General features: G+C 41.3%; 1 protein-coding gene across 1 annotated transcript in view; it reads left to right on the forward strand.

The window, feature by feature from the left end:
- Window positions 1-10729: 10729 nt before the first annotated feature.
- Window positions 10730-23545, forward strand: part of LOC140487259 (uncharacterized) — a 32924-nt gene continuing 20108 nt past the window's right edge. The window contains exons 1-3 of the mRNA XM_072586885.1: window positions 10730-10855; window positions 15472-15656; window positions 19175-19726. Of these exons, the coding sequence (XP_072442986.1) occupies window positions 15491-15656; window positions 19175-19726 (718 nt within the window). The 5' untranslated portion in view covers window positions 10730-10855; window positions 15472-15490. The remainder of the gene's footprint in view (window positions 10856-15471; window positions 15657-19174; window positions 19727-23545) is intronic.

A 23545-nucleotide genomic window follows, 5' to 3' on the forward strand; every position in this document is an offset into this window, starting at 1 on the left:
TATGTGAACCCAAATACATTTCTTCCTTATTTAATACAAGCATGCTCTTTTGGAAAGTCAATAGAGCCAACTAGTAGGGTTAACTGAGATGCTTTATTCTGGAACAAAAAGCAGAAATTGTTGGAGAAACTCAGCAGGTCTGGCGGCATCATTGAGAAGAAAGAAGAATTAATGTTTCAAGTCTGGTGACTCTTCTTTTCTCCAGCAATTTCTGTTTCTGCTTCACATCTCCAGCATCCACAGTTCTTTGTTTTATTTTATGTTTTATTCAGAGTTTCATTTTTGAAAATTGCCATTGAACTTTTTCCAAAAGCTTGCCACGCAGGAACCAATGTTTTGAATGGTTTCAGAAGTGTCTGAAAGTAAGCAGGACCACGCCTAGTGGAGTTAACGGCTGATAAAGTGTCAGACATGACACCCTAATAATGTTCAAAACAAAGAACAAGTCAAATCAAGGTTTATTATACTGTACAATCATTAGAAGAATTATGTCAAAATACTCACAAGTATGATAACCATTAAGAGTTACACTGAAAGCTTGTTAAATAATCTGGATTGTAATTTACGATATCTGTTCTCAGCTTTGTCTCCAAATTATTAATCTCTGCTGACTAGGACTTTCTATGGAGGATGTAACCTGGATAAACTGCTTGCTTACATAAAGTGGATGACAAACAAGACTGGACAGCCTGTCCTAGCCCTTAAGCGAAACAATAGTACCTTTGAACAGCGCTACTCCAAAGCAGTAAAGTGGGCCTTGAGTAATAACCATCCCAGACAGTTTTGATAAGAGCATGTGTTTGAAACAGATAAGTAAATACTCCCAGTCTCATTAACGGAAGAATAATTGCCCCAGTAAATGAATGAACACCAGGGGACAGACATAGCTTAATTCCTCCCTAAACAGCTTACAGAACAACCATTACAGTTGTTTTGTTGTAAATAGTTTTTCCTTGAAATTAATTACTCGCAATATTAAGCAATAGGTTCTAGTTAAAGATTCTTCAGAATCATAGGGATAGTTTTCAACATAGCAAGTAAGTCAAAACAAACTGTCTTTTGTACTTTTATGTAAATAATAAGGACAGTGGGAAATATAAGAGAAGTAACTGCATGTGATTAAATAGAATAGAGTGAATAACAGAATTTAAGCTGTCCTTAGAGATAAGCCAGCATGAGACAGACGTAAAGGAGTACTTTGGAATGCGAATGAAGATGGTGCATAGGAAGATCCCAAGGCGGAGACCATGCGATTATGGGAACACCATGAGATTATGGAAACCTGGGGCTATCTATAGGGATGCCCATCATCAATTAGGTGCCTCATAGAATTGGGTATATGAAGTAAGAGGGAGAAACATAGTGATCATGTTGTATGCGATTGTTAACAGAAAGTGTATCAAAATACTGCTTTGTATCGTAAATTCAGAGTGTGTCATTGATCTTTCTTCCAATCTGAACTAAAGATTAAGGGAAAATTTGATTTCTCAGGTTGAGTCCTGCTTTGGGGAAGATCCTTTGGCCCTCTCCCTACATTAGCTCTGCTTCAGTAAAAGTCTTCCACTTGTCTGAATTCTGCCTTCCTCCTGAACCCTTGGGGGAAAACGCTCCTACTCTTACATTTGGCCAATACACTTCCAGATATCTAGATTCACTTCTATACCAAAGCCACTGAGATTGCCTGTTGCTGTTCCAAAATTGGGTGAACAGCAACAATGGAGATAGGAGCAAGAGTATATGCTACTTTCTTCCCACCCCCACCCTCCTCTAGCTTATCTCTCCACGCTTCAGGCTCTCTGCCTTTATTCCTGATGAAGGGCTTTTGCCCGAAACGTCGATTTTACTGCTCCTCGGATGCTGCCTGAACTGCTGTGCTCTTCCAGCACCACTAATCCAGAATCTGGTTTCCAGCATCTGCAGTCATTGTTTTTACCCATTTGGAACCGTTAACCTATCCTGTCATTCATCCAGCTCATGACCAAGCTTTTAACTCAATGCCACTTCTCTGCACTATCCTAATTTCTTTTGATATCTTTATTATCTAGAAATCCATCAAACTCTGCCTTGAATGTAGTCAATCATTAATACTCCACCGTCCTCTGGGGTAGAGTCTTCTAAAGCTTCACTGCCCTCAGAGGGAGGAAATTCCTCTTCACCCAGGTTGCATCCTATGACAATCTGAGTCCAATGCTATTGGAATAAGGCATGTCATTGTTTGCGCTTGTAAAATAAGAGGTTAGTCACCTAAATCACACAATCATGAAATGTATATTGACAGATGTTACTTATGTTCACACTAACCCCAGTGTGAAAACCAGGTAAAACATATTAAAGATCACAGCCATTATACTGTCTGCCCCTGAGGGTGCGTTTTCTGCGTGCACTTTGATACATTGCTCAAGAGGAATCTGAGCCCCTGAAAATATTACTACTGTATGACCTCTTGATAATTTCGATGTGGGGTTGTGCAGAATTCAGAAGATCAAGAATCATGTAAGACAAGTTATTTTATACTTTTAAACATTTAATTTGACATTAAATAGGTCAGCTATCACCAGGTAGCGAGTGATGACTTCTCAGATAACCATTTTCTAGACTCTATAGCTATATTCTTTAAAAACTGAAGATCCATCTCCAACATTCTCATTCCTGATGAGATATAGTTCTGCTGAAACTTATTGTCAAATTAACTGCAACTTGGGAAGGTGGTTGTGTTTGTTGATAGCAGTCATCTCAGCTACAGGACACCTCTACAGGAGTCTTTTAAGGTAATATCCTTCACCCAATCAACTTCAGCTGCTTCACCTTTCCTTCTTCGTAAGATCATAAGTGGGGGATGTTCACTGATGATTGCACAATGATCAACACCATTTGTGACTCATCAAATACCGAAATAGTCTCTGTCCAAATGCATCAAGACCTGGACAATGTCCAGGTTTGGGTTTAAAAGTGATAAGTAACATTCATACTACACAAATACCAGGTCTCAGGCATTGAGAATGCATACACTGAGGCCTGGGAGCAGCCAAAAGCACACACTGGGATCTGGGTACAGTCAGAAACACACACTGGGATCTGGGTACAGCCAGAAACACACACTGAGATCTGGGTACAGTCAGAAACACACATTGGGATCTGCGTACAGTCAGAAACACACACTGGGATCTGAGTACTGCCAGAAACACACACAGGGGCCTGAAAGTAGCGAGAAACACACACTGGTGTATGGATACAGCTAGAAACACACATTGGTGCCTGGGTACAGCCAGAAACACACATACTGGGGCCAGGGTACAGCCAGAAACACACACTGGGGCCTGGGTACAGTCAGAAACACAAATTCGAGGCTGGACCTAGCCAGAAACACACACTAAGGTCTGGGAACAGCTGAGAAGAGAGGGTCTACCCATTGCTTCTTCATTCAATGATATTACCTCACTGAATCCCTCACTATCAACATCCAGGTGTAACCATTGACCAGAATCTCACTGGACTCACTATATAAACATAATGGCTACAAGAGCAAGTCAGAGGCTAGATTCTGTAGCAAGTAACTAACCAATGGAATCCCTAAAGCCTGCCCATTACCTACAAGACACAAGTCAGGAGGGTGATGCAATACTCCCCACTTACCTGGATGCGTGCAGCCCCAACAACACTCAAGAAGCTTGACACCATCCAGGACAAAGCAGCCTTCTTGACTGGCACCACATCCACAAAAGTCCACTCCCTCCACCACCAACACTCAGTAGCAGCAGTGTGTACAATCTATAAGATGCAGTGCAGAAATTCACCAAAGTTCCTTAGACAGCACCTTCCAAACCCACAAACACTTCCATCGAGAAGAACAAGGTCAGCAGATACATGGGAACAACACCACCTGCAGTTTCCCTGCAAGCCACTCACCATCTTGATTTGGGAATATATTCCTATTCCTTCAGTATTACTGAGTCAAAATCCTGGAATTCCCTCCCTAATACCATTGCAGATGTTTCTGCAACATTATGGACAGCAGCAGTTCAAGAAGGCAGCTTGCCACCATATTCTCAAAGACATTAGAAATGGGCAATAAATGTTAGCTGAGCCAGCAATGTCCACATCACACAAGTGAATGAAGAAAATCTTATGCAATACCTGTCTAATCCTATGTAATCCCTACGCTGTCTAAGCAAAGTTGCATTCTTCCAGGATTGAAGAAAACTTGCTGTTGTTTCATCCTGAAACAACAGCAAGTTAGTACAGATGCTGGAGATATGAAATAAAAATGGAAAGTGCTGAAGGAACTCAGCAGATCTGACCACATCTATGGAGAGAGGAGCAGAGTCGAATATAACTCTTCTTCAGAACTGAAGAGATAAGTGAAAAGTAATGTGTTTTATACTTAAAAAGATAACATATGCATAAGGAAGGTAGGGAGGAGCAAGTGGAACAGAATGGAAGACTACAAAACATTACAGAGTGAGGGAAAGTAGAAACTACAAATGCCAAATGTCAAAAGGAGAGGTAATGGTTTTAGACAAGAGAGGTTGATCCAGAATAGATGTCAACTGGGTCAGTTGACTTTGTTAATGACAGTACATAGATCAGCTAATATCTGTAGATTGGCTACTCCTAATATAGAGACAGAATATCCTTTGCAATGCTCATTATAATAGATGATTAGTTGTACCATTCATTACAAGCCTATTTTCTGTTTTCCATCCATTGTCCTCTACATGTCAATGGTCTAATTACCCAACAAGATGCTTTTGCTAGATTGAGTTTCTTTTCTTTGTCATCAAAGACTGTGTTTCTGGAAAAGCACAGCCAGTTGGAAGTTTCCTGATAAAGAGATTAAGCTCGAAACGTTGACTTTCCTGCTCCTCGAGTACTGCCAGACCGGCTGTGCTTTACCAGCACCACACTCTTCAACTCTGATCTCCAGCATCTGCAGTCCTCACTTTCTCCTCCTTGAGGTTTTTTTTAACAACTAATTGAGGGTTTGAAATCTGTTCTTTCAATTTCTTTAAAAAATGAAAGATTACAAATTCAAATTAATAAGTTCAGCATTGTTCAGCTGATAACCCACTCGGATGATAACAGCAGGTAAATGCTCATCTACAGGGTGCTACAAGAATCATGGAATACAAAGGTCTTCTTCCATTTCCACTGCACCCTCCTAATGCCATGTTGGCATCAGGATTCTGAATGGGACGCCCTTATCCTGGTGAATAGGACACACAGTGCAGTCCCATTGCAAGGTCAGACTTTCAAACTAACTGTCCAAAACTTGATTTGTCATTTACTTGTCCTTGGTGCTCAAAACCTTATATTAGTGTGCATTTTTACTGCAGTCCAGCCATTTGGAAAAGCTGATTCTTATTGGTTTCAGCGTATAACTTCAAAAAGGGAAGGAAGTAGATGCAGAGGACAGCACAACATCAATTTTCAGCCATTAACAGTGATCACAACATCTATTTTACACTTTGGCCAACCATGTAAAATGGATATTGACAGATCAAATGCCCATTATACATCTCTCTAATTGTTAATTTCTATTATTTAATTTATACAGGTGTCTCAGTTAATTTAGCCAATTTAGGTTATGTGAGTGCTCAATCTAGAGGCAGATTCATGATCCATTGTCAGCTAGTGCTCCACTCTCCGCTATTTCCTTTGTAATTATTTGCCTGGCAAAGAGCCATCAGGTAAATGTAATGGTGCTGCCAGAAACACACACCGCAGTCTGGTCCCAGCCAGAAATACACACAGGGGTCTGTGAAAAGCCAAAGACACACAATGACATTCTCAAACAGAAACACACACTGAGGCCTGGGCCTACCCAGAATCACATACTGGGGTCTGGGAGCAGTCAGAAACACACACCAAGAGCTGGAAACATCCAGAAATACACACCAGCAGCAGGAAACAGCCAGAAACAAAAATCAAGACCTGGAAACAGGCAGAAATACACACCAGCAGCAGGAAACAGCCAGAAACACACACTGGAGCCTGGGAGCAACCAGAAACATGCACTGGGGCCTGGGAGCAACATAAACACACTCTGGGGTATGGAAACAACCAGAAACACATGCTGAGACCTGGGACTGGCCCAAAATGCACACTGGGGCCTGGGCGCAACACAAACACACACTAGCACCTGGGAGCAACAGAAACACACATCAAGACTTGGAAACAGCCAGAAATACAGACTAACAGCAGGAAACAGCCAGAAACACACACTGGGGCCTGGAAACAGTCAGAAACACACACTGGGGCTTGGGAGCAGCCAGAAACACACAATGGGGCCTTGAAACAGTCAGAAACATACTGTCAGGCCTGGAAACAGCCAGAACACACACTTGGGCTTGGGAATAGCCAGAAACACACACTGAGGCCTGGGTCTGGGCCCAGTGAGAAACACGCGCTGCCAACAGAAACCAACACTTTTCTCTGCGTAAGGTCTATTGCACAGTATTTTGAATCAAGGGAAAATTAAAGCAGATTTTCTTCCCTTTTTGCAACCTTTCATTAGGAGTCTTTTTGACTGAAAGGGCTTTTTTTTTAAATGTCACTTGTTGATATGCTTATTTCTTTCTTGTGGACATTGTGCTGACTCCATGTCTGAAATCATTACTGCTGCTTTTTTATTATTCATTCACAAAATGTCAGCATCGCTGGCTGGGCCAACATTCATTTCTTATTCTTATTTGCCCACAGGGCAGTTAAGAGTCAACCATGAGTTTGGAATCACATGCAGACCAGACAATATGAAAACATGAAACATTGCTTGTGTGTGGAAGATGTTTGTCTACTTCCTGTAAAAAATATTTCATTTTGAAGATTTAAGGAAGACCCTTAGCCTGTTTTTTGACACAAGGCACTCCAACTCATGGTTATGAAGTGAAAGGCCCATTTGATATACATGCCAAAATAACATCAAATCAAAATTAAAATCTTGGATCATTACAAAGAAACATTTTCTTGGAAGGGAACATGATCCCTGTTCACGCATTATTGCTGATCAACATAGTACTGTTTATGCCAAATGTTTTGATGGATATCTGGAGTCTTCATCCACATTCCAACATAAACAAAAGTGGTTGCCAAGTTTTGAAGGCACAATGGCTAGTTTTGCAAAAGGCATTACTTCTCCATTAGGGAACTGAAGAATTAAAACATATCTTTGAGACACCTGCACAAATTAAACATTGCTATGACTGAATCAAAATGAGATAATTGCAAGAATCAATACAATTGACTTCTGATGTGTGAAGCAAGCAGCAAATGAGACAGTTGAACAATACTGCATGTGATTGAGGCAACTAGCAGTCAAACGTAACATTATAGAGCATGTTGAAAGGGAAATCAAAACAATCAAAGAATATTTTTCTCATCAAACATACAATAAACATTGGAGAAAGAAAGAAATCTGTCAAAATGGCTGTTAAATGATCACTATTGCTTTTAGACTTGAGGCTACCAACAGTAACATCACACTCTGAGTTCATCTGCTGTGACACTGTCCATCACTCATGTGCCAGGAAATCACTTGCAAAGGAACAACAGCAGACTCACAAGCAGAGTGTGAACTTCTCCTCGCAATTGTTTTCCTATCCCATAGATTCTCCATATTCTCCTTCTTACTTTAACCATTGTAAAGCCTGTGGCAAGCGCAGCATAGTGCATAAGTCAGCAGAGTGGCACGATTGCCTCACAATGACAGAGACCCAGGTTTGATTCCACCCTTGGACATCTGTTTGAATAGAGATTGTACATTCTCCCTGTGTCTGTGTGGGTTTCCTCCAGGTACTCTGGTTTCTCCCCACAGTGCAAAGATGTGTGGGTTAGGTGGATTGGCCCATAGTTTCCAGGGGTGTGCACCCCAGTTGAGTTGACAATGGTACATACAGAGTCACAGGGATAGGGTAGGGGTGTGGGTCTGGGTGAGATGCTCTTCAGAGGATCAGTGTGGACTCACTGGGCAGAATAACCTGCTTCTACACTGTAGGAATTCTATGATTTCAAACTGAACCATTTTCCTTGTGTTTCTCACTCACTATCTGCTAACTCAAGTAGCACTTAAGGATACTGCCAGCTGAGTACCACAGCCAAAGGGTGAGAGAAAGTGATCAATGTAAAATGGATCACCCCATACTTTTCCCGACTCAGCAATGAGTAATATGTGACAGTAACCATTGTCTGTTCAGATGTAGATACTTTCATAGAAACAGGGCCATCTGAATGAAAACTCAATTAAATGTCATATTTGGAAAATCGAAGTTTCCACAGAGAACAGATCAATACATCATTGTTGTCACATACACTGTCTCTACAAACAGCAATAACACTCCTGAATTGTACACTGACTACTTCACTAGTCTTAGCAAACTGAAAACTTTCCATGCAAGTTACTTGCAGACCTCATTGTGTCTACAGTTACAGATCACTGGTGAAGAGATGCATTAAGAGTCATAGGGTCATACAACATGGAAACAGGCTCTTCGTCCAAAACTGATCCATACTGACCAGGGTGCCCACTTAACTAGTTCCAACTGCTCACATTTGGTCCATATGCCTCTAACCCCTTCCCATCCATGTACCTATCCAAAGGATTTTAAAATGTTGCTATTGTACTTGTGTCAACTTTCTCTGGCAGCCCATCCCATATATGCACCACTCTCTGCATGAAGTAGTTGCTCCTCAGTTAGGTAGTTACCAGTAACTGGCACAGACTCAATAGGCCAAAGGGTTTTTTATCTGTGCTCTCGACCTCTATGTCTCTACGATTCAGTTTGGACTTCAAAGACTTGAAGAGACTTTGAACATCAGCGATGACATCCTTACTTAGAGTCACACTGGAAATGAACTTGAGACAAACATACATATGACTACAACATCTTGGTAAATGTAATCACTTTGGGAGAAAGAAAATTGCTTGTCCAATTAAACCAGAATCTCGTTCTTTAATCATCTGCTCAGCTGTAAGGAATCCATCTAATCCACAGAAAGTGGAAACTGTTACAAATGTGTAGGAGATCTAGAATAACCAGGGAAGTGCCTGAAGTGACAACAACGATGAGTTCAGTAAACTACTTGCAGTTTACTCATTGAAAGATCACACCCTTTGGCCAAGAGCTAAAGTTTTACCTTTATTTTAAGTCAAGAGTTTTACAAACAAAAGTGATAAGTACAAATATAGCTAACAGTAAAGTCAGGAAGCAAGAACTGTAATGTTTTATTTGCAATTACAGGGTGATTGTTCACTTGAGTGTGGAAAAGCTACACTCAGTTATGCATATCCTGTGTGCACATATCCTCCTGGAATGCTCCATGTAACTAATGATTACTATGTATGGGAAAGAAATCAAAACGAGAAGATTGAATCAGACTAAATGCAAAATGAATGTCATTAGAGCTAGCAAAAGGTATTGTACTGGTGAAATATGACACTCGTTTATTGCGATCAACAGGAAAGGAATAAAAATCATTGCTAAGTACAGTTCTCAGTTCATCACGTGACACTTATCATTATGCAAAGTATTGAAAACCCCATTCATAATTATCAAATCTGATTCCAACATCTTTGATGAAGAACATGAATTAAGTGTGACTGTACCTAATGTCAGACATTATCCTGCTCATGAGCTGAAATGTCCTGCAAGACCAAAGTGATTATGTTTCAAAGTGAACTACTTTCAGTAGGTAAGCAAATTTCCAGGCATTTGACTAAGTTCATTGTTAAATTAATGTAAACGTTAGAATAATGTAAGCAAATTTCAAGGGATTTGACTAAGTTCATTGTTAAATTAATGTAAACGTTAGAATAATGTGAATGCTGCTGAATGTTCACAAAATGTTTTGGTTTGATTGTATAAACTTCTGGAAACAACCCATTGAAACATACTATGTCTCTCACTTACAAAAAGTAGATGTATTCAAAGAATTGTATATGGTGCATTTTGTCCACTCAAGGCTACCTTACTCATACACTAGCAGAGCATGGTGGCTAACACTGCTGTCTCACAGTGCCAGGGACCCAGGTTCGATTCCAGCCATGGTGATTTCTGTGCGGAGTTTGCACATTCTCCCTGTGCCTGTGTGCGTTTCTTCTGGATGCTCTGGTTTCTTCCCACATTCCAAAGATGTGCAGGGTTAGGTGGGTTGGCCACGGGGAATGCAGGGTTATAGGGTAGAGGGTTTGGGTCCTGGTGGGACGCCCTTCAGCGGGTCAGTGTAGACTCAAAAAGCTTAATGGTGTCCTTCCACATTGTAGGGATAATAAATCTTGAAGGAGAAGTCGTTTAACAGCACACACCGTTCTGAGTTTGAAAGCTACTGCCTGAACCTTACTGTTTCAACGTGAGAATTTCACAGCTGTGATGTTCCCCAATGCGGTATATAATCAAATTTTTAAAAATATTATTTGTTCAAATCTCCAAGGTAGTTTTCTAACTTGAGAGAGATGTAGGAAGGTATATGGCAATCACAGAACTATTTCAGCAAAGGATGGAAGAAACTGAAAACACCACGAACATATAAAATTCACTTGATTGGTCAGATTTTTAGAATAGGTTTAAGGTAATTCCAATTCCACATGTGTTTCAATCATTAAATGAATACAACAGCAAAATACAAAAATGAGCATGACTCACAATAAATTTCTTGTAAAGGGGAAGTGAAACTTGGGATTGATCTTCACTGAACTCACTGATGTTATTCTGAAGGATTTTATCGCTTTGCTAGCTGCCAATTCCAATCCTGTATGCAGGCAGCTTGGACCTCCCTCTTGTTTGGTCTCTCAGTGTTTTTTTCAGAATTGTGCAATATCTCTCACAACTTCATTTCTTCATTAAACTTTCAGACCGCATTCAAGGTAAGATCTAGCAAAATCAAACAGTTTTTCAATATTTTAATAAATCTAATTGTATCTATAAATGCTGCTGAATTGAAATACTCATGAGTGTTTCGAGGTCTGTGTAATGCATTTGTTAATCCAGGGTTAACTCTTTAAGGAGAGAATTTCTCTGTACACAGAGAGTGTTGAATAAATTTGGGGGCAGAATTGTTATTTCTGAAAGTATGATTTTTTTTACATTTGAGCTTAAATCCTTTAAATAAAATATTTATAAAAACTTGAAATTTGTTGTAATTTCTTGACACTAAAGTAGCTGATACCAAATTAAGGATTGTCTAATAATTTCAAACAGCTTGTCTCTCCACTTTATTGATGTTTTTATTTAAATCCCTTGGTTCTTCTCCTGGGAAAGGGGACAAACTTTTATTATGCTTTGAGGGCATAATGCCAAATAGATCTCAGGTAAATCAGCAAGATTTTCTTTTTTACATATCTGAGTAGTAATTTACAGAACAAAAAGGCTGCTTAACTGTGAAAAGCTGCAGAATTTTGTCCTGACCACATTTGTAACTGTATATTTGCACATGACTGCACTGGTAAATAAATATTCATTGGGAATTGGATTCCTGCCTAATTCCCCTCTGTTAAGCCTAGGGGCATTTTGAGCCAATGAGCCAATCTTCAGGGTCATTAAGCTGTATAACAGGCTGGTCTGCATACCTCTGATCATGTCCACTGCGGACTGGGTTACTTTCCAGAGCACAGTGTATAAAGACTTGGCCTTGCCAGTGTATTCCACTAAAGGTGGGTGTGTGTTGCCGATATTGCCAATCAATTTCCTTCCAGGGTGACATTACTTCCTCAAAGCAACAGGGATCAGGCTTGATTTCAGCCTTGGACGACTCTCTCCATTGAGTTTCCACATTCTCCTCACCTCTGTGTGCGTCTCCACCATGTATTCCGACTTCCTCCACAGTCTAAACAAATCCAGGTTAGGGTGGATTGGCCATGCTAAAGTGCTGCATAGTGTCCAGGGATGTGCAGGTTAGGTGGGTTAACCATGGTAAATGTGCGGGTATGGAATAGAATGGGGATGTAGGTCTGTGTTGGATGCCTTTTGGAATGGCACGGACAGGATTCTCTGACACTGTGAGCTCGAAGAAGGAGGCACTTCATATTCAAATTCCAAAGCAATATAACTATCAACTGCCATTTTGCTCAGTCCCTTTCATGTTGAAAGTGGATTCCATGTTGAAGATGACTCACTTTTTGTTTTGTGTTTCCCTTCCCTGATAATAGAATAGGTTTCCCCAGTTGGTGAAATGCTGGGCCCTGATCTTTAGGCCTCTACATGATTAAGCAGGAAATGAATAATGAAAATTATATTGTCCACTTACTCATCCAATCCTGTTCCCAACATGAACCGGTGCAGCTTAGAAGGACATTCCCAGTAAGGAAGCCAGGCCCATTTTAAGTACACAGATCAGGTCAAATCAAGGCCAGATGTTCAACTTCACTCTGACGCCTGATAGGGGCAGTATCAACATCCCACACTACAATCACACCAGCAAAACCCAGAGCCAGATCTGGGCCACTCCTTCAAGGAGCTGGATCATGGTCAGATCCACGGGAACCAGATCCTGGGTCAAAAGAGGATGAGAGTTGAGCTTTGAAGTTATAGTTCATGTTTTCTTGTGGGGCACAGATGTCAAGGGTTCAAATCAGCATCTTGAACCTTATCTAGCCAACCATCTGTAGGAAGGGATCTGCTAGCCACTGGAAGATAATCTGACACTTTCATAGTCAGAGGTGACCTGTATCAGGAAATTGGAATCCAGTCACAGGTTGGGCATTGTGACATTCATGGTGATGGCTACTTTACAACAAGAGGATTATTGAGCAGTGTCCCTTTGTAATGCAAAGAAGTGCCAGATGAGACAGAACAAAGCATGTCAGTTCAACATCACATCACTGCTTGAGAATGAGCACGTGCATTCTCAGGACTGAGCTGCTTTATCTGGTTAGTTAAATCTCCTGATGCTGGTGACATTGCTGAGGCATTAATGGCTCATGGGTCTCCTCTATATTCTGAAAAGTTTGGTGAGCATTTTATTCACAAAGAGGCTGCACTTCAAAAGCAATGGTTTTGTCCCAACTATTTATGTCCATTCATCTCATTCATCTGAGATTTATCACGTACCATTTTAACCATTCAAATAGAATCCAAGATTGAAAATTAAAATCCCTTGAGTGACACTTTCTCATACTCTAGCACAGAAAGAAAGAAATTGCTGGAAAAACTCAGCAGGTCTAGCCACATCTGTGGAGAGAAAGCAAAGTTAATGTTTCAGGTTCAGCTCCTCAGGAATGATTGTAACTAGGAAAAGGTTGATATCAAGTTTGCTGAAAATGGGATGCAGGGATGGGAGAGGAGTTAATGATGGGTGGAGATGGAGCTCAAACAGAGAGATAAAAACAATTGGTCAGACTGCGAAATGGCTAAAGGTCAGAGTGGGAGAATGTATAGCTGCTAATGGGGATGATTAGTGGTTGAAAACAATTGTTTTTTTTTGTGTTATCAGTCCATGTGATGACAAGGCCTCGTGTATGAGGGTTGGGTAAAGACATGGAAGAAGGTACTCAGGTCCTGAAATAGTTCAACTCGATATTGAGTCCCGAAGGCTGCAGAATCCCCAACAGAAAATGAAGTGTTGTTCTTCCAGCTTGTGCTGAGCTTCACTGGAGCGCTGTGGCAATTCCATGACAAAGATATTGGCCAGGGAACACATGTGTTGAAGTGGCAAGCAAGAAGAAGTTGAGGGCAATTTTTGCAGACAGGGCAGAAGGTCAAAGTGATCAACCAGTCCGTATTTTGTTTCCCTGGTGTACAGGAGATGACATTCTGAGCAGTGAATACAATAGGCTAGATTAAGTGAAGTGCAGGTAAATCACTAGTTTACCTGGAAGCTTAGTGTAGGGCCTTGGATAGTGAGGAGGGAAATGGGCAGATGTTACACCTTCCATGATTGCATAGAAACGTGATGTAGGAATGTGGGGACATGTAGAGAGTGTAAGAGAATTGGACCAGGGTAACAGTCCCTGTGGAAGGCTGACAAGGGAGGTGAGGAAAATATGTGTCTCATTGTGGCATCTCACTGGAGGTGGCGGAAATAGCAGCTAATGATTTTTGCTAATTATTAGCTGCTATCTCCGCCATATGGATGCTGGTGGGATGGCAGGTGAGAACCAGGGAGGGAGACCTTATAGCTGTTGTCAGAGGAAAGAGAAAGAGTGATGGCCAAAGTGTGGGAGTTGGGTCAGCCATGACTGAAGGCTCTTTCCAACCACAATGGTGAGGAATTCTCGATTGAAGAAGAAGGTGAACATTTTGGAGGCAAACATGTAGAAGCTAGCATCAGAGTGACAGATGCGACTGGAGATGGAGAAACTAGAAGAATGGAATAGTCATTACAGAAGCCTCTAAAGCCTGATCTGGAGCTTTCTGTTGCCTGCCACTTTAACCCAGCACTGTATTCCTAGTCAACATCTCTGTTTCAGGCTTGCTGCAGTGCTCCAGTGTAGCTCAGCATAAGCTGAAAGAACGGCATCTCATGTTTTGCTTGGAAACCTTGCAGCCTTCAGGACTTAACATTGAGCTCAATAATTTCAGGACCTGAGCACCTTCTCCCATGTCTTTATCCAATCCCCACACACAAGGCCTTGTCATCACATGGGCTGCTACCCCAACCAACCCATTGTCAGCTACTAATGGTTCGCATTAGCTATTGATTCTCCCAGGCTGAACTTTTACCTATTCTTTTATCTGCCTGACTAAATGTGGTGATGTTGAACTGAGGAGAAAGTGAGGACTGCAGATGCTGGAGATCAGAGCTGAAAATGTGTTGCTGGAAAAGCGCAGCAGGTCAAGCAGCATCCAAGGAACAGGAGAATCGACGTTTCAGACGTTCCTGAAGAAGGGTTTATGCCCGAAACGTCGATTCTCCTGTTCCTTGGATGCTGCCTGACCTGCTGTGCTTTTCCAGCAACACATTTTCAGCTCTGATGTTGAACTGAGGTGTGCAAAGTCAGAAGTCATAAAACACCAAGTTAGAGTCCAACAGGTTTATTTGAAATTACAAGCTTTCGGAGCGCTGCTCCTTTGTCAAGTTCTCTCCACTTCACCTGATGAAGAAACAGTGCTCCAAAAACTTAAGATTACAAATAAATTGGTTGGGCTACAATCTGGTGGCATATGACTTCTGACTTTGCTTGACTAAAAGTCTTTCTGTCTGGGCTTCATCTCCACCTAACATTTACACTCACCCATCCCCCCACCCCATCACTAACATGTATATCAACCTTTTCCTAGCTACAATCAGTTCTGAAGAGGGGTCACTGGACTTGAAATGTTAGTACTGCTTTCTCTCCACAAATGCTGCCAGACCTGCTGAGGTTTTCCAGGAATGTGTACTTTTGGTTCAGACTTCCAGGATGTGCAATTCTTTGGGTTTTTTTCAACGTTAGCACAGACTTTGGAATAATACATTTTTGTACTGGAATTTGCAGGTCAAAATAAATCAGTGGCACAGTCTTTGTTTGGCATGTTGTACTCTCATAATGAATGTACACCTTAGTTTTACAGTGCTCTCTGACATGGCACATGTGGGATTGGTCTTCCTCTTATTGGTGGTGGCATCATCAGCTCAAGATACCTGTCCGGCATCTTCTGGCATTCACGGCTCCCCTGGGCAACCTGGAATGCCTGGGGAACCTGGCAAAGATGGCAAGGATGGGCCACCTGGCAGGAAAGGACATCCAGGTAATTCAAAGAGCTTCAACTTTCCAGACTTCATCCAGTTAAAATCCTCACTGGCAAACCAAACCTTTCTTAGCAGGGTACATCTGTAGTGCTCTCGGAGGCTTGTCTAAAGTTCATATCTCAACTAAGAACAAATAAAATGTGATATCCTATCCTTGTAGTGATCATGATAATTGACAATACATGTCTGTTGATCTGCTGAAGGGTGGCTAGCCCTGTTAGTTAGATGGCTGGCCTACAATGCAAAGTGACACCTACATTGTGGATTAAATCACTGAGGTTACCATTTTCTCAACCTCACCCTTCACCTGAAGTATGATGACCCTCAAGTTAAACCATCAATTGTCTCTTTCTAATGAGAGAACAGTTTTTGGTCTGCTAGTGTTATGGGGCATTTACCTTTGCTACATATATCTGCTTGGGATTAATTTTTAGCTTTTGAAGAAAAAGGGCATGTTTGTTATGTTTCATTTTCAGTGTATCAAAATGTCTTTAAGGGACATCCTCATAATATCATCACAGTATCACATGATGTGACCTGAGACTATAATAATCTAATTCTCCATCTTAGGTTGAATCACTTGAAGCATGACACTATTCAGAAAACATACTCTTCTATTGTATTCTATTAGCCAGATATTTATGTGCCTGAGAAAGATAATATTTGTCTGTAATTGTTCGCTGTAATCAATGTCTGTTGGATTCTTCAAAAGCACACAGCCAGTTTCTTATGTTACAAGAGATAAAATAAGCATTATGACACAGGTACAATAATCTCCTGGCAAAAAGTTAATACCAAACTGGTATCCAGAACTTTAATTCAGAACATTTCCAGTCTGCAAATCAATCTCCCTACAAGTTTTAAAATGGAAGATTGATTTCCCATTCCTCAAGTTGTTGCCTTTTCCTCTCAAGATTTCCTTCTAAACACCTGCTGGAAAAGTAGCAGATCGAATCTTTCCCTGGTCAAACACTTTGCTCATCTTCCCACTACCCCAAAATGACAAGGAAAGGGAAAAGTAATTAATACAAGCTACTCATGTTTTTCATCATCTGTTTGTTCATGGAACTGATTACAGAACACCCTTGGTTATCTGAACATCAATTATCCGAATTGCAGATTATCTGAACAAGATCTCAAGGTCCTGTAAAAATGTTATGCGCTATTCGAACAATCAGTTATCTAAACAAAATCCTCCCTGCCCATCTTGATCAGATAATCGAGGTTGTTCTGTACATTCTTGTAAACATAGAATCCAAACCTAACACAAATCAAATAAAAGAAAGGCAAAGGTAACATACTGAGCCAAGATCTTACTGGTGCGGGCTCAAGGAGTCGAATGGCCAACTGTTGATCTTAATTTGTATGTTCAAGACAGACTCCAGGGTTTAAATGTTTCAGGTATGGCAGAGAGTAGTGTAAAAGGTGTGGAGGAGCTGTATTAATGGTTATGGAGAATGTCATATCTGTACTAAGACAGGACATCTTGGAGCGCTCATGTAGCAATGTCATACGGGTTGAACTTAGGAATGAAAAAGGTACAATCACTATGATGGTATTATACTATAGGCCTGCCCAGCGGGAGATAGAGGAACAGGTATGAGAAACATCATAGAATGACGTAAAAACAACAGGATTATTGTGGGAGGTGATTTTAATTCCCCCAGTATAGATTGGGATTGTCTTAGTTGCAGACAGTTGAATCAGGCAGAATTTGTTTGGTGCATCTAGGGGGGCTTCTTAAAACAATATGCACATTGTCTAACTAGGGAAGGGTCTGTATTACATTGGAGAATTAGCCTTGGCAGGTGATTGAAGTTTTAACGGGAGAGTATTTTGGGAAAAGTGATCATAACTCCATAAGTTTATGATGGTTGTAGACATAGATAAGTCTAGAGGCCAAATGCATAATAAATGTATATAGTAAATGGCAACATTGATATACAGAGGGGTGTAAGTCCATAGCGCCCTAAAAGTAGTGACACTAGTGGATAATGTGATAAAGAAGGCACGCTTGCCTTCATTGGTCAGGGCATTAAGTACAAAAGCTGAAGCTGCTAGAAAAGCTCAGCAGGTTTGGCAGCATCTGTGAAGCGAAATCAGAGTTAATGTTTCAGGTCTGGTTCCTCAGAATGAGACCTGAAATGTTAACTCTGATTTCTTTTCACGGATGCCTCCAGACCCGCTTAGCTTTTCCAGAAAGTTCTGTTTTTGTTTTTGATTTACAGCATCTCCAGTTCTTACTGTTTTCATTGAGTTCAAAAGTTACAAAGTCATGCTGTGGCTGTACAAGACTCTCGATAGGCCTCCTTTGGAATATTGTGTTGTTCTAGTTGCACAACACAGGAAGGATATGGAGGCTTTAGAGAGAGTGCAGAAGAGGTTTACCGGGATCAAAAACAGAAATTGCCAGCAGAACACAATAAGTTTTTGGATCAGAGTGGTGCTGGAAAAGCACAGCAGGTCAGACAGCATCCGAGGAGCAGGAAAATCGACGTTTCGGGCAAAAGCCCTTTAAGTGGGCAGCACGGTGGCACAGTGGTTAGCACTGCTGCCTCACAGCGCCAAAGACCCGGGTTCAATTCCCGCCTCAGGCAACTGCCTGTGTGGAGTTTGCACATTCTCCCCGTGTCTGCGTGGGTTTCCTCCGGGTGCTCCGGTTTCCTCCCACAGTCCAAAGATGTGCAGGTGAATTGGCCATGCTAAATTGCCCGTGGTGTTAGGTGTAGGGGTATGGGTGGGTTGCGCTTCGGTGGGTCGGTGTGGACTTGTTGGGCCGAAGGGCCTGTTTCCACACTGTAAGTAATCTAAATCTAAGTACGTCCGTCAGTAACTGTGGGAAAAAGCTGAGTTAAGTTTTCAAGTTAGGTAAATAATCATCAGAACACTGTTTCATTTTGGATTTACCAGGATGTTGCTTGGATTGGAATGAAATAGCTATAAGGGGAAGTTGGTCAAACTTGGAATGTTTTTGCTTGAGTGTCGGAGCCTGATCAAGGGTGACCTGATAGAAATATATAAAATTATGAGGGGTATGGATGGGATGGATGGACAGGGTCATTTTCCCAGGTTGGAAATGAAAAATACTAGGGGGCTGAGGTTTAAGGTGAGAGGGGACAAATTTAAAACAGATGTGCAGGGTGAGTTTTTACACAGAAGGTAGTAGGTAGCTGGAACATGTTGTCAGGAGAGATGGTAGCAGTAGATACAATAACAATGTTTAACAACCATTTAGATAGACACAAAAACAAGCAGGGAATAGAGGAATACAGGCCACGTTCATACAGATAGGATTAGGTTAGAATAGCATGATGGTTGGTACAGACATGGTGGACCAAAGGGCCTGTTCCTGAGTTATACTGTTTTATTTTCTGCGTTCTTTGTTCGTATGTGTGGTCAAATAATGCAACTTGGGGCTTGTCTGTCTATTCTGAATTTTGAGAAATGTGACATTCAGCTGTCCGAATGCATGGAAGTGGGATTCTGAAATATAATCCCAATTGTATTCTGTCAACAGGTCCCCCTGGAGCAGCGGGACTGGCCGGTGCCAAGGGCCAGAAAGGTGAACCAGGCTTGGAGGGCACAATAGGAAAAGTTGGGCCTGAAGGTGAAAGTGGAGAAAAAGGAGAGAAAGGTGCAAGAGGGGAGAAGGGCGAGCGAGGAGATGTCGGAGACCACACAAGTACCCTGAAGTCAGCTTTCTCCATGGCTAGAAATACAATGGTGAACCCAAGGAGGTTTCCAATAAAGTTTGATAAACTGATAACCAACAAACAAGGCAATTATTTACCAAGATCTGCAAAATTTAAGTGCCAAATACCAGGCTTGTATTATTTTGTTTATCATGCAACTTCCAAGGGTAACCTTTGTGTTAACATCATGCTCAATCAGGTAAAGCAGGTTGGTTTCTGTGATCAGGTGTACAATATGTACCAGGTGAGTTCTGGGGGAGTTGTCCTTAAACTGAAGACTAATGATTTTGTCCATCTTGAAGCACCTGAATCCAATTCAATTATAGGAATGGATGGAGCTGACAGTGTCTTCAATGGATTCCTCATATTTCCAGATTAAATTCTCAACCAGAGGAATGACACAGTCTTGCAACTGAACATCATGCATTTGCTCAAAGTCTTGTCTAGGGTTGGCTGTAAAGATTTGTACTAAAGTGCTGAGGTTTTGAAACAACCCCATATGATACCAGCATACAGCTAACACATTTCTCTCTGCTTTATTTAAAGGTGGATGCTAATCCATTTAAAATGAAAGGCTAGCGTCTTTGGCAAAGGGCGAATTTGTGTTGAATATTTTACTGTTTATAGAATCTGCTATCTCCTATGGAGCTGTTTTAAAACCCCACCAATTAATGAGAATGTAACAATACTGCTTGATTGACCATTTATGATTTCTTATGGTTTAAGAAAATGGACAATAAATCATGTTTTGAATTTTCTGAATGTTGTGTGTCTGAATTTCCTGTATGTTCATCTAGTCAGGTCATTAAATACTGTCCATACTCAGTTGCAGTGCTTTATTTGCCTTTGACGACACAGTATGAAGATTGATAGATGTGCCTTTACATCTGTAAGTATAAAATGTATCAATTTCAATATGTAAATGCCTATTGTTTCCTTAATAATTAGTACCTAACATTGCATTAACTTTATGAAATGCATTGAGACAGCCTCCTCTGAAACTGGTTCTGCAAACAAAGCTTCTATGTATAACTTCAAATCTTAAATAAAGTGAATCGTTTTATTCAGTCTCTGTTTGTAAAGAATGAAAAACAAATTTAAATAAAAACATTGCTCGTGTCGACTGGAGGGAACTGGGAATTTATAAAAGTTAACAGCCCCAAATAACTAGCACCTGAAGAAGCACCTTGATTTTTTTAAGCTGATAAGCATTATATAAAGTCATAGTTCTGAAAGGATTAATGTTAAAATTGCATTAAGTCCCACCCATAAGACATAGAAGTAGAAATTAGGTCATTCAGCCCATCCAGTCTGCTCCGTCATTCAGTCATAAGTTTCTCAACCCCATTCTTCCGCTTTCTTCCCATAACCCTTGATACTCAAGAACCTATCTATCTCTGTCTTAAATATACTCAATGACCTGGCCTCCACAGCAAGGCAGCGAATTCCATAGCTTCACCACTCTCTGGCTGAAGAAGTTTCTCCTTATCTCCGTTCTAAAAGGTCTTCCCTTTACTCTAAGGTTGTGCCTTCAGGTCCTAGTCTCTCCTAACAATGGAAACGTATTCCCAACATCTACTCTGTCCAAGCCATTCAGTATTCTGTATGTTTCAATTAGATTCCCCCCTCATCCTTCTCAACTCCATCGAGTATAGACCAAGACTCCTCAAATGTTCCTAATAGGTTAAGCTTTTCATTCCTGGGACCATTCTCATGAACGTCCTCTAAACACGTCCTCTAAACCAGAAACAGTGGAGCTTGCTTTTATATTCAAGTCCTCTCAAAATAAATGCCATCATTGCACTTGCCTTCCTTACCACTGACTCAAACTGCAGGTTTACCTTGAGAGCATCCTGTATGCGAACTCCCAAGTCTTTTTGCACTTTAGACTTCTGAATTTTCTCCCTATTCAGAAAATAGTTCATGCCTCCATTCTTCCTACCAAAGTGTATGACCTCAATCTTTCCCATGTTGTACTCCATCTGCCATTTCTTTGCCCACGGTCCTAACCTGTCCAAACCTTCTGCAGCCTCCCCGCCTCCTCATTGCAACCTGTCTCTCTACCAATCTTTGTATCAACTGCAAAATTAGCCAGAATGGCCTCAATTCCTTCATATAGATTGTTAATGTATAAAGTGAAAGTTTGTGGTCCCAACACTGACCCTTGCAGAACACCATTTGTCACCGGCTGCCATCCTGAGAAAGATACTTTTATCCCCACTCTCTGCTTTCTGCCAGACAGCCAGGTTTTGACCCACACTAGCACCTTGCCTTGGACACTATGGGCCATTATCTTACTCAGTAGCCTCCTGTGTGGCACCTTGTCAAAAGCCTTTTTGAAGTCTAGGTAGATAACATCCATTGGCTCTCCTTGGTCTAACATGCTTTTTACTTCCACAGAGAATTCTAGCAGATTTGACAGGCATGACCTCCCCTTGAAGAAGCCATGCTGCCTTTGCCCTATTGTACCATATACTTCTAAGTATGCAGAAATCTCATCCTTCAGAATGGACTCCAGAATCTTACCCACAAACGTGGTTAGGCTAATCGGTCTGTAATTTTCCATCTTTTGCCTTACTCCCTTATAAAACAAGAGTGTTATGTTAGTGATTTTCCAGTCCTCTGGGATTCTCCCTGATTCTAATGATTCCTGAAATATCACCACTAACATCTCCACTACCTTTTAAGCTATCTCCCTTAGAACTCTGGGGTGTAGTCCATCTGCTCCAGGTGATTTGTCCACCTTCAGGCCATTCAGATTTTCCAGCACCTTCTCCTTGGTGTTGGTCACCATACTCAGCTCTGCCCCTACACTGTCTTGAATTTTTGGGGTTTTACTTGTGTCTTCCACTGTGAAGTTATTATTCAGTTCTTCAGCCATTTCCTCATTCCCCATTACTATCTGTCCAGTGTCATTTTCCAGTTGTCAAAAGTGGACTTTGGATGACTAAAGAAACTCTTACAGTCTTCCTTTATATTACACCTTGACCCGTTCATTAGGTCTATGCCCACAACCAAATCCCCTCCACATCTGGCACCTTCCCTTGCTGCCGCACGAGGTGTAAAACCTGTGCCCACCCCTCCCCCCTCACCTCTGTCCAAGGTCCCAGAAGGATCTTTTGGCATCTGGCAGAGATTTTCTTGCACATCCACTCATCTCATCTTCTGTGTCTGTTGCTCTTGTTTCGCTCTCCTCTATATCACAGAGCATTTTAGGGACTATCCCTGGGTCACACGCACCAAACAATCCCACTGCCCTGAGGCCGACTACCTCAACACCCACCCCCCTCCCCCACTCACTCTCCCAAGGACATGCAAACCCAGTCCTCCTCCATCGCCAAGTCCAAGCCACCCAACAACCAGAGGAAGAATGCCTGATCTTCTGTCTAATGACCCTTCAACTATACAGCATTAGCATCAAATTCACTAGTTTCCAAATCTCCCCTCCCCCCACTTCATCCCAGATCCAACCCCCCAACTCGACCTGTCCTACCTGTCCAATATCCTTCCCACCTATCTGCTCCACCCCCCACACCGACCTATCTCAATCACTCCACCTGCATCCACCTATCACCTTTCCAGTTACTTTCCTCTCAGCCCCACCCCCACCCTTCTACTTATTTCTCAGCCCCCTTCTCTCCCCACATTCTTGATGAAGGGGTGATGCCTGAAACGAAAACCTTCCTGCTCCTCAGATGCTGCCTGACCTGCTGTACTTTTCCAGCACTTTTTGACTCTGACTCTCCAGCATCCTCAGTCTTTACTTTCTTTTTTATATTACTGACTAGCTTAGCCTCAAATTTAATCTCCTCCCTCCTTACTTACTTTTTTGTTGCCTCTGTTGGTCTTTGTAAGCTTCCCAATCCTCTAGCTTCCCATTGCCCTTCACCATGTTATATGCTTTCTCTTTTGCTCTTAAGATACTTATGATTTAACACATGAGTACAGCAGGAAGCTTTATTAAGTCTGTTGCCATAGAACCAGTTAAAATATTGTAGAAGACAACATACTTTGTGTTGAGAATGTGAAAGACTGGAAAATATTCATCAGAAAAAAAGTGGGAAAACCTCCATTTTAGCTACAAAAGTTTGGAATACTCTCATAAACTGTATATAGAGATAAAGAATTGCTATTTGATACAAATCGAAATTTGAAAAAAATTACACTGTACAATATTAATGAAAGGAAACTATAGC

Source organism: Chiloscyllium punctatum, chromosome 16, assembly GCF_047496795.1.
Source record: "Chiloscyllium punctatum isolate Juve2018m chromosome 16, sChiPun1.3, whole genome shotgun sequence".
Taxonomy (NCBI): Eukaryota; Metazoa; Chordata; class Chondrichthyes; order Orectolobiformes; family Hemiscylliidae; genus Chiloscyllium; species Chiloscyllium punctatum.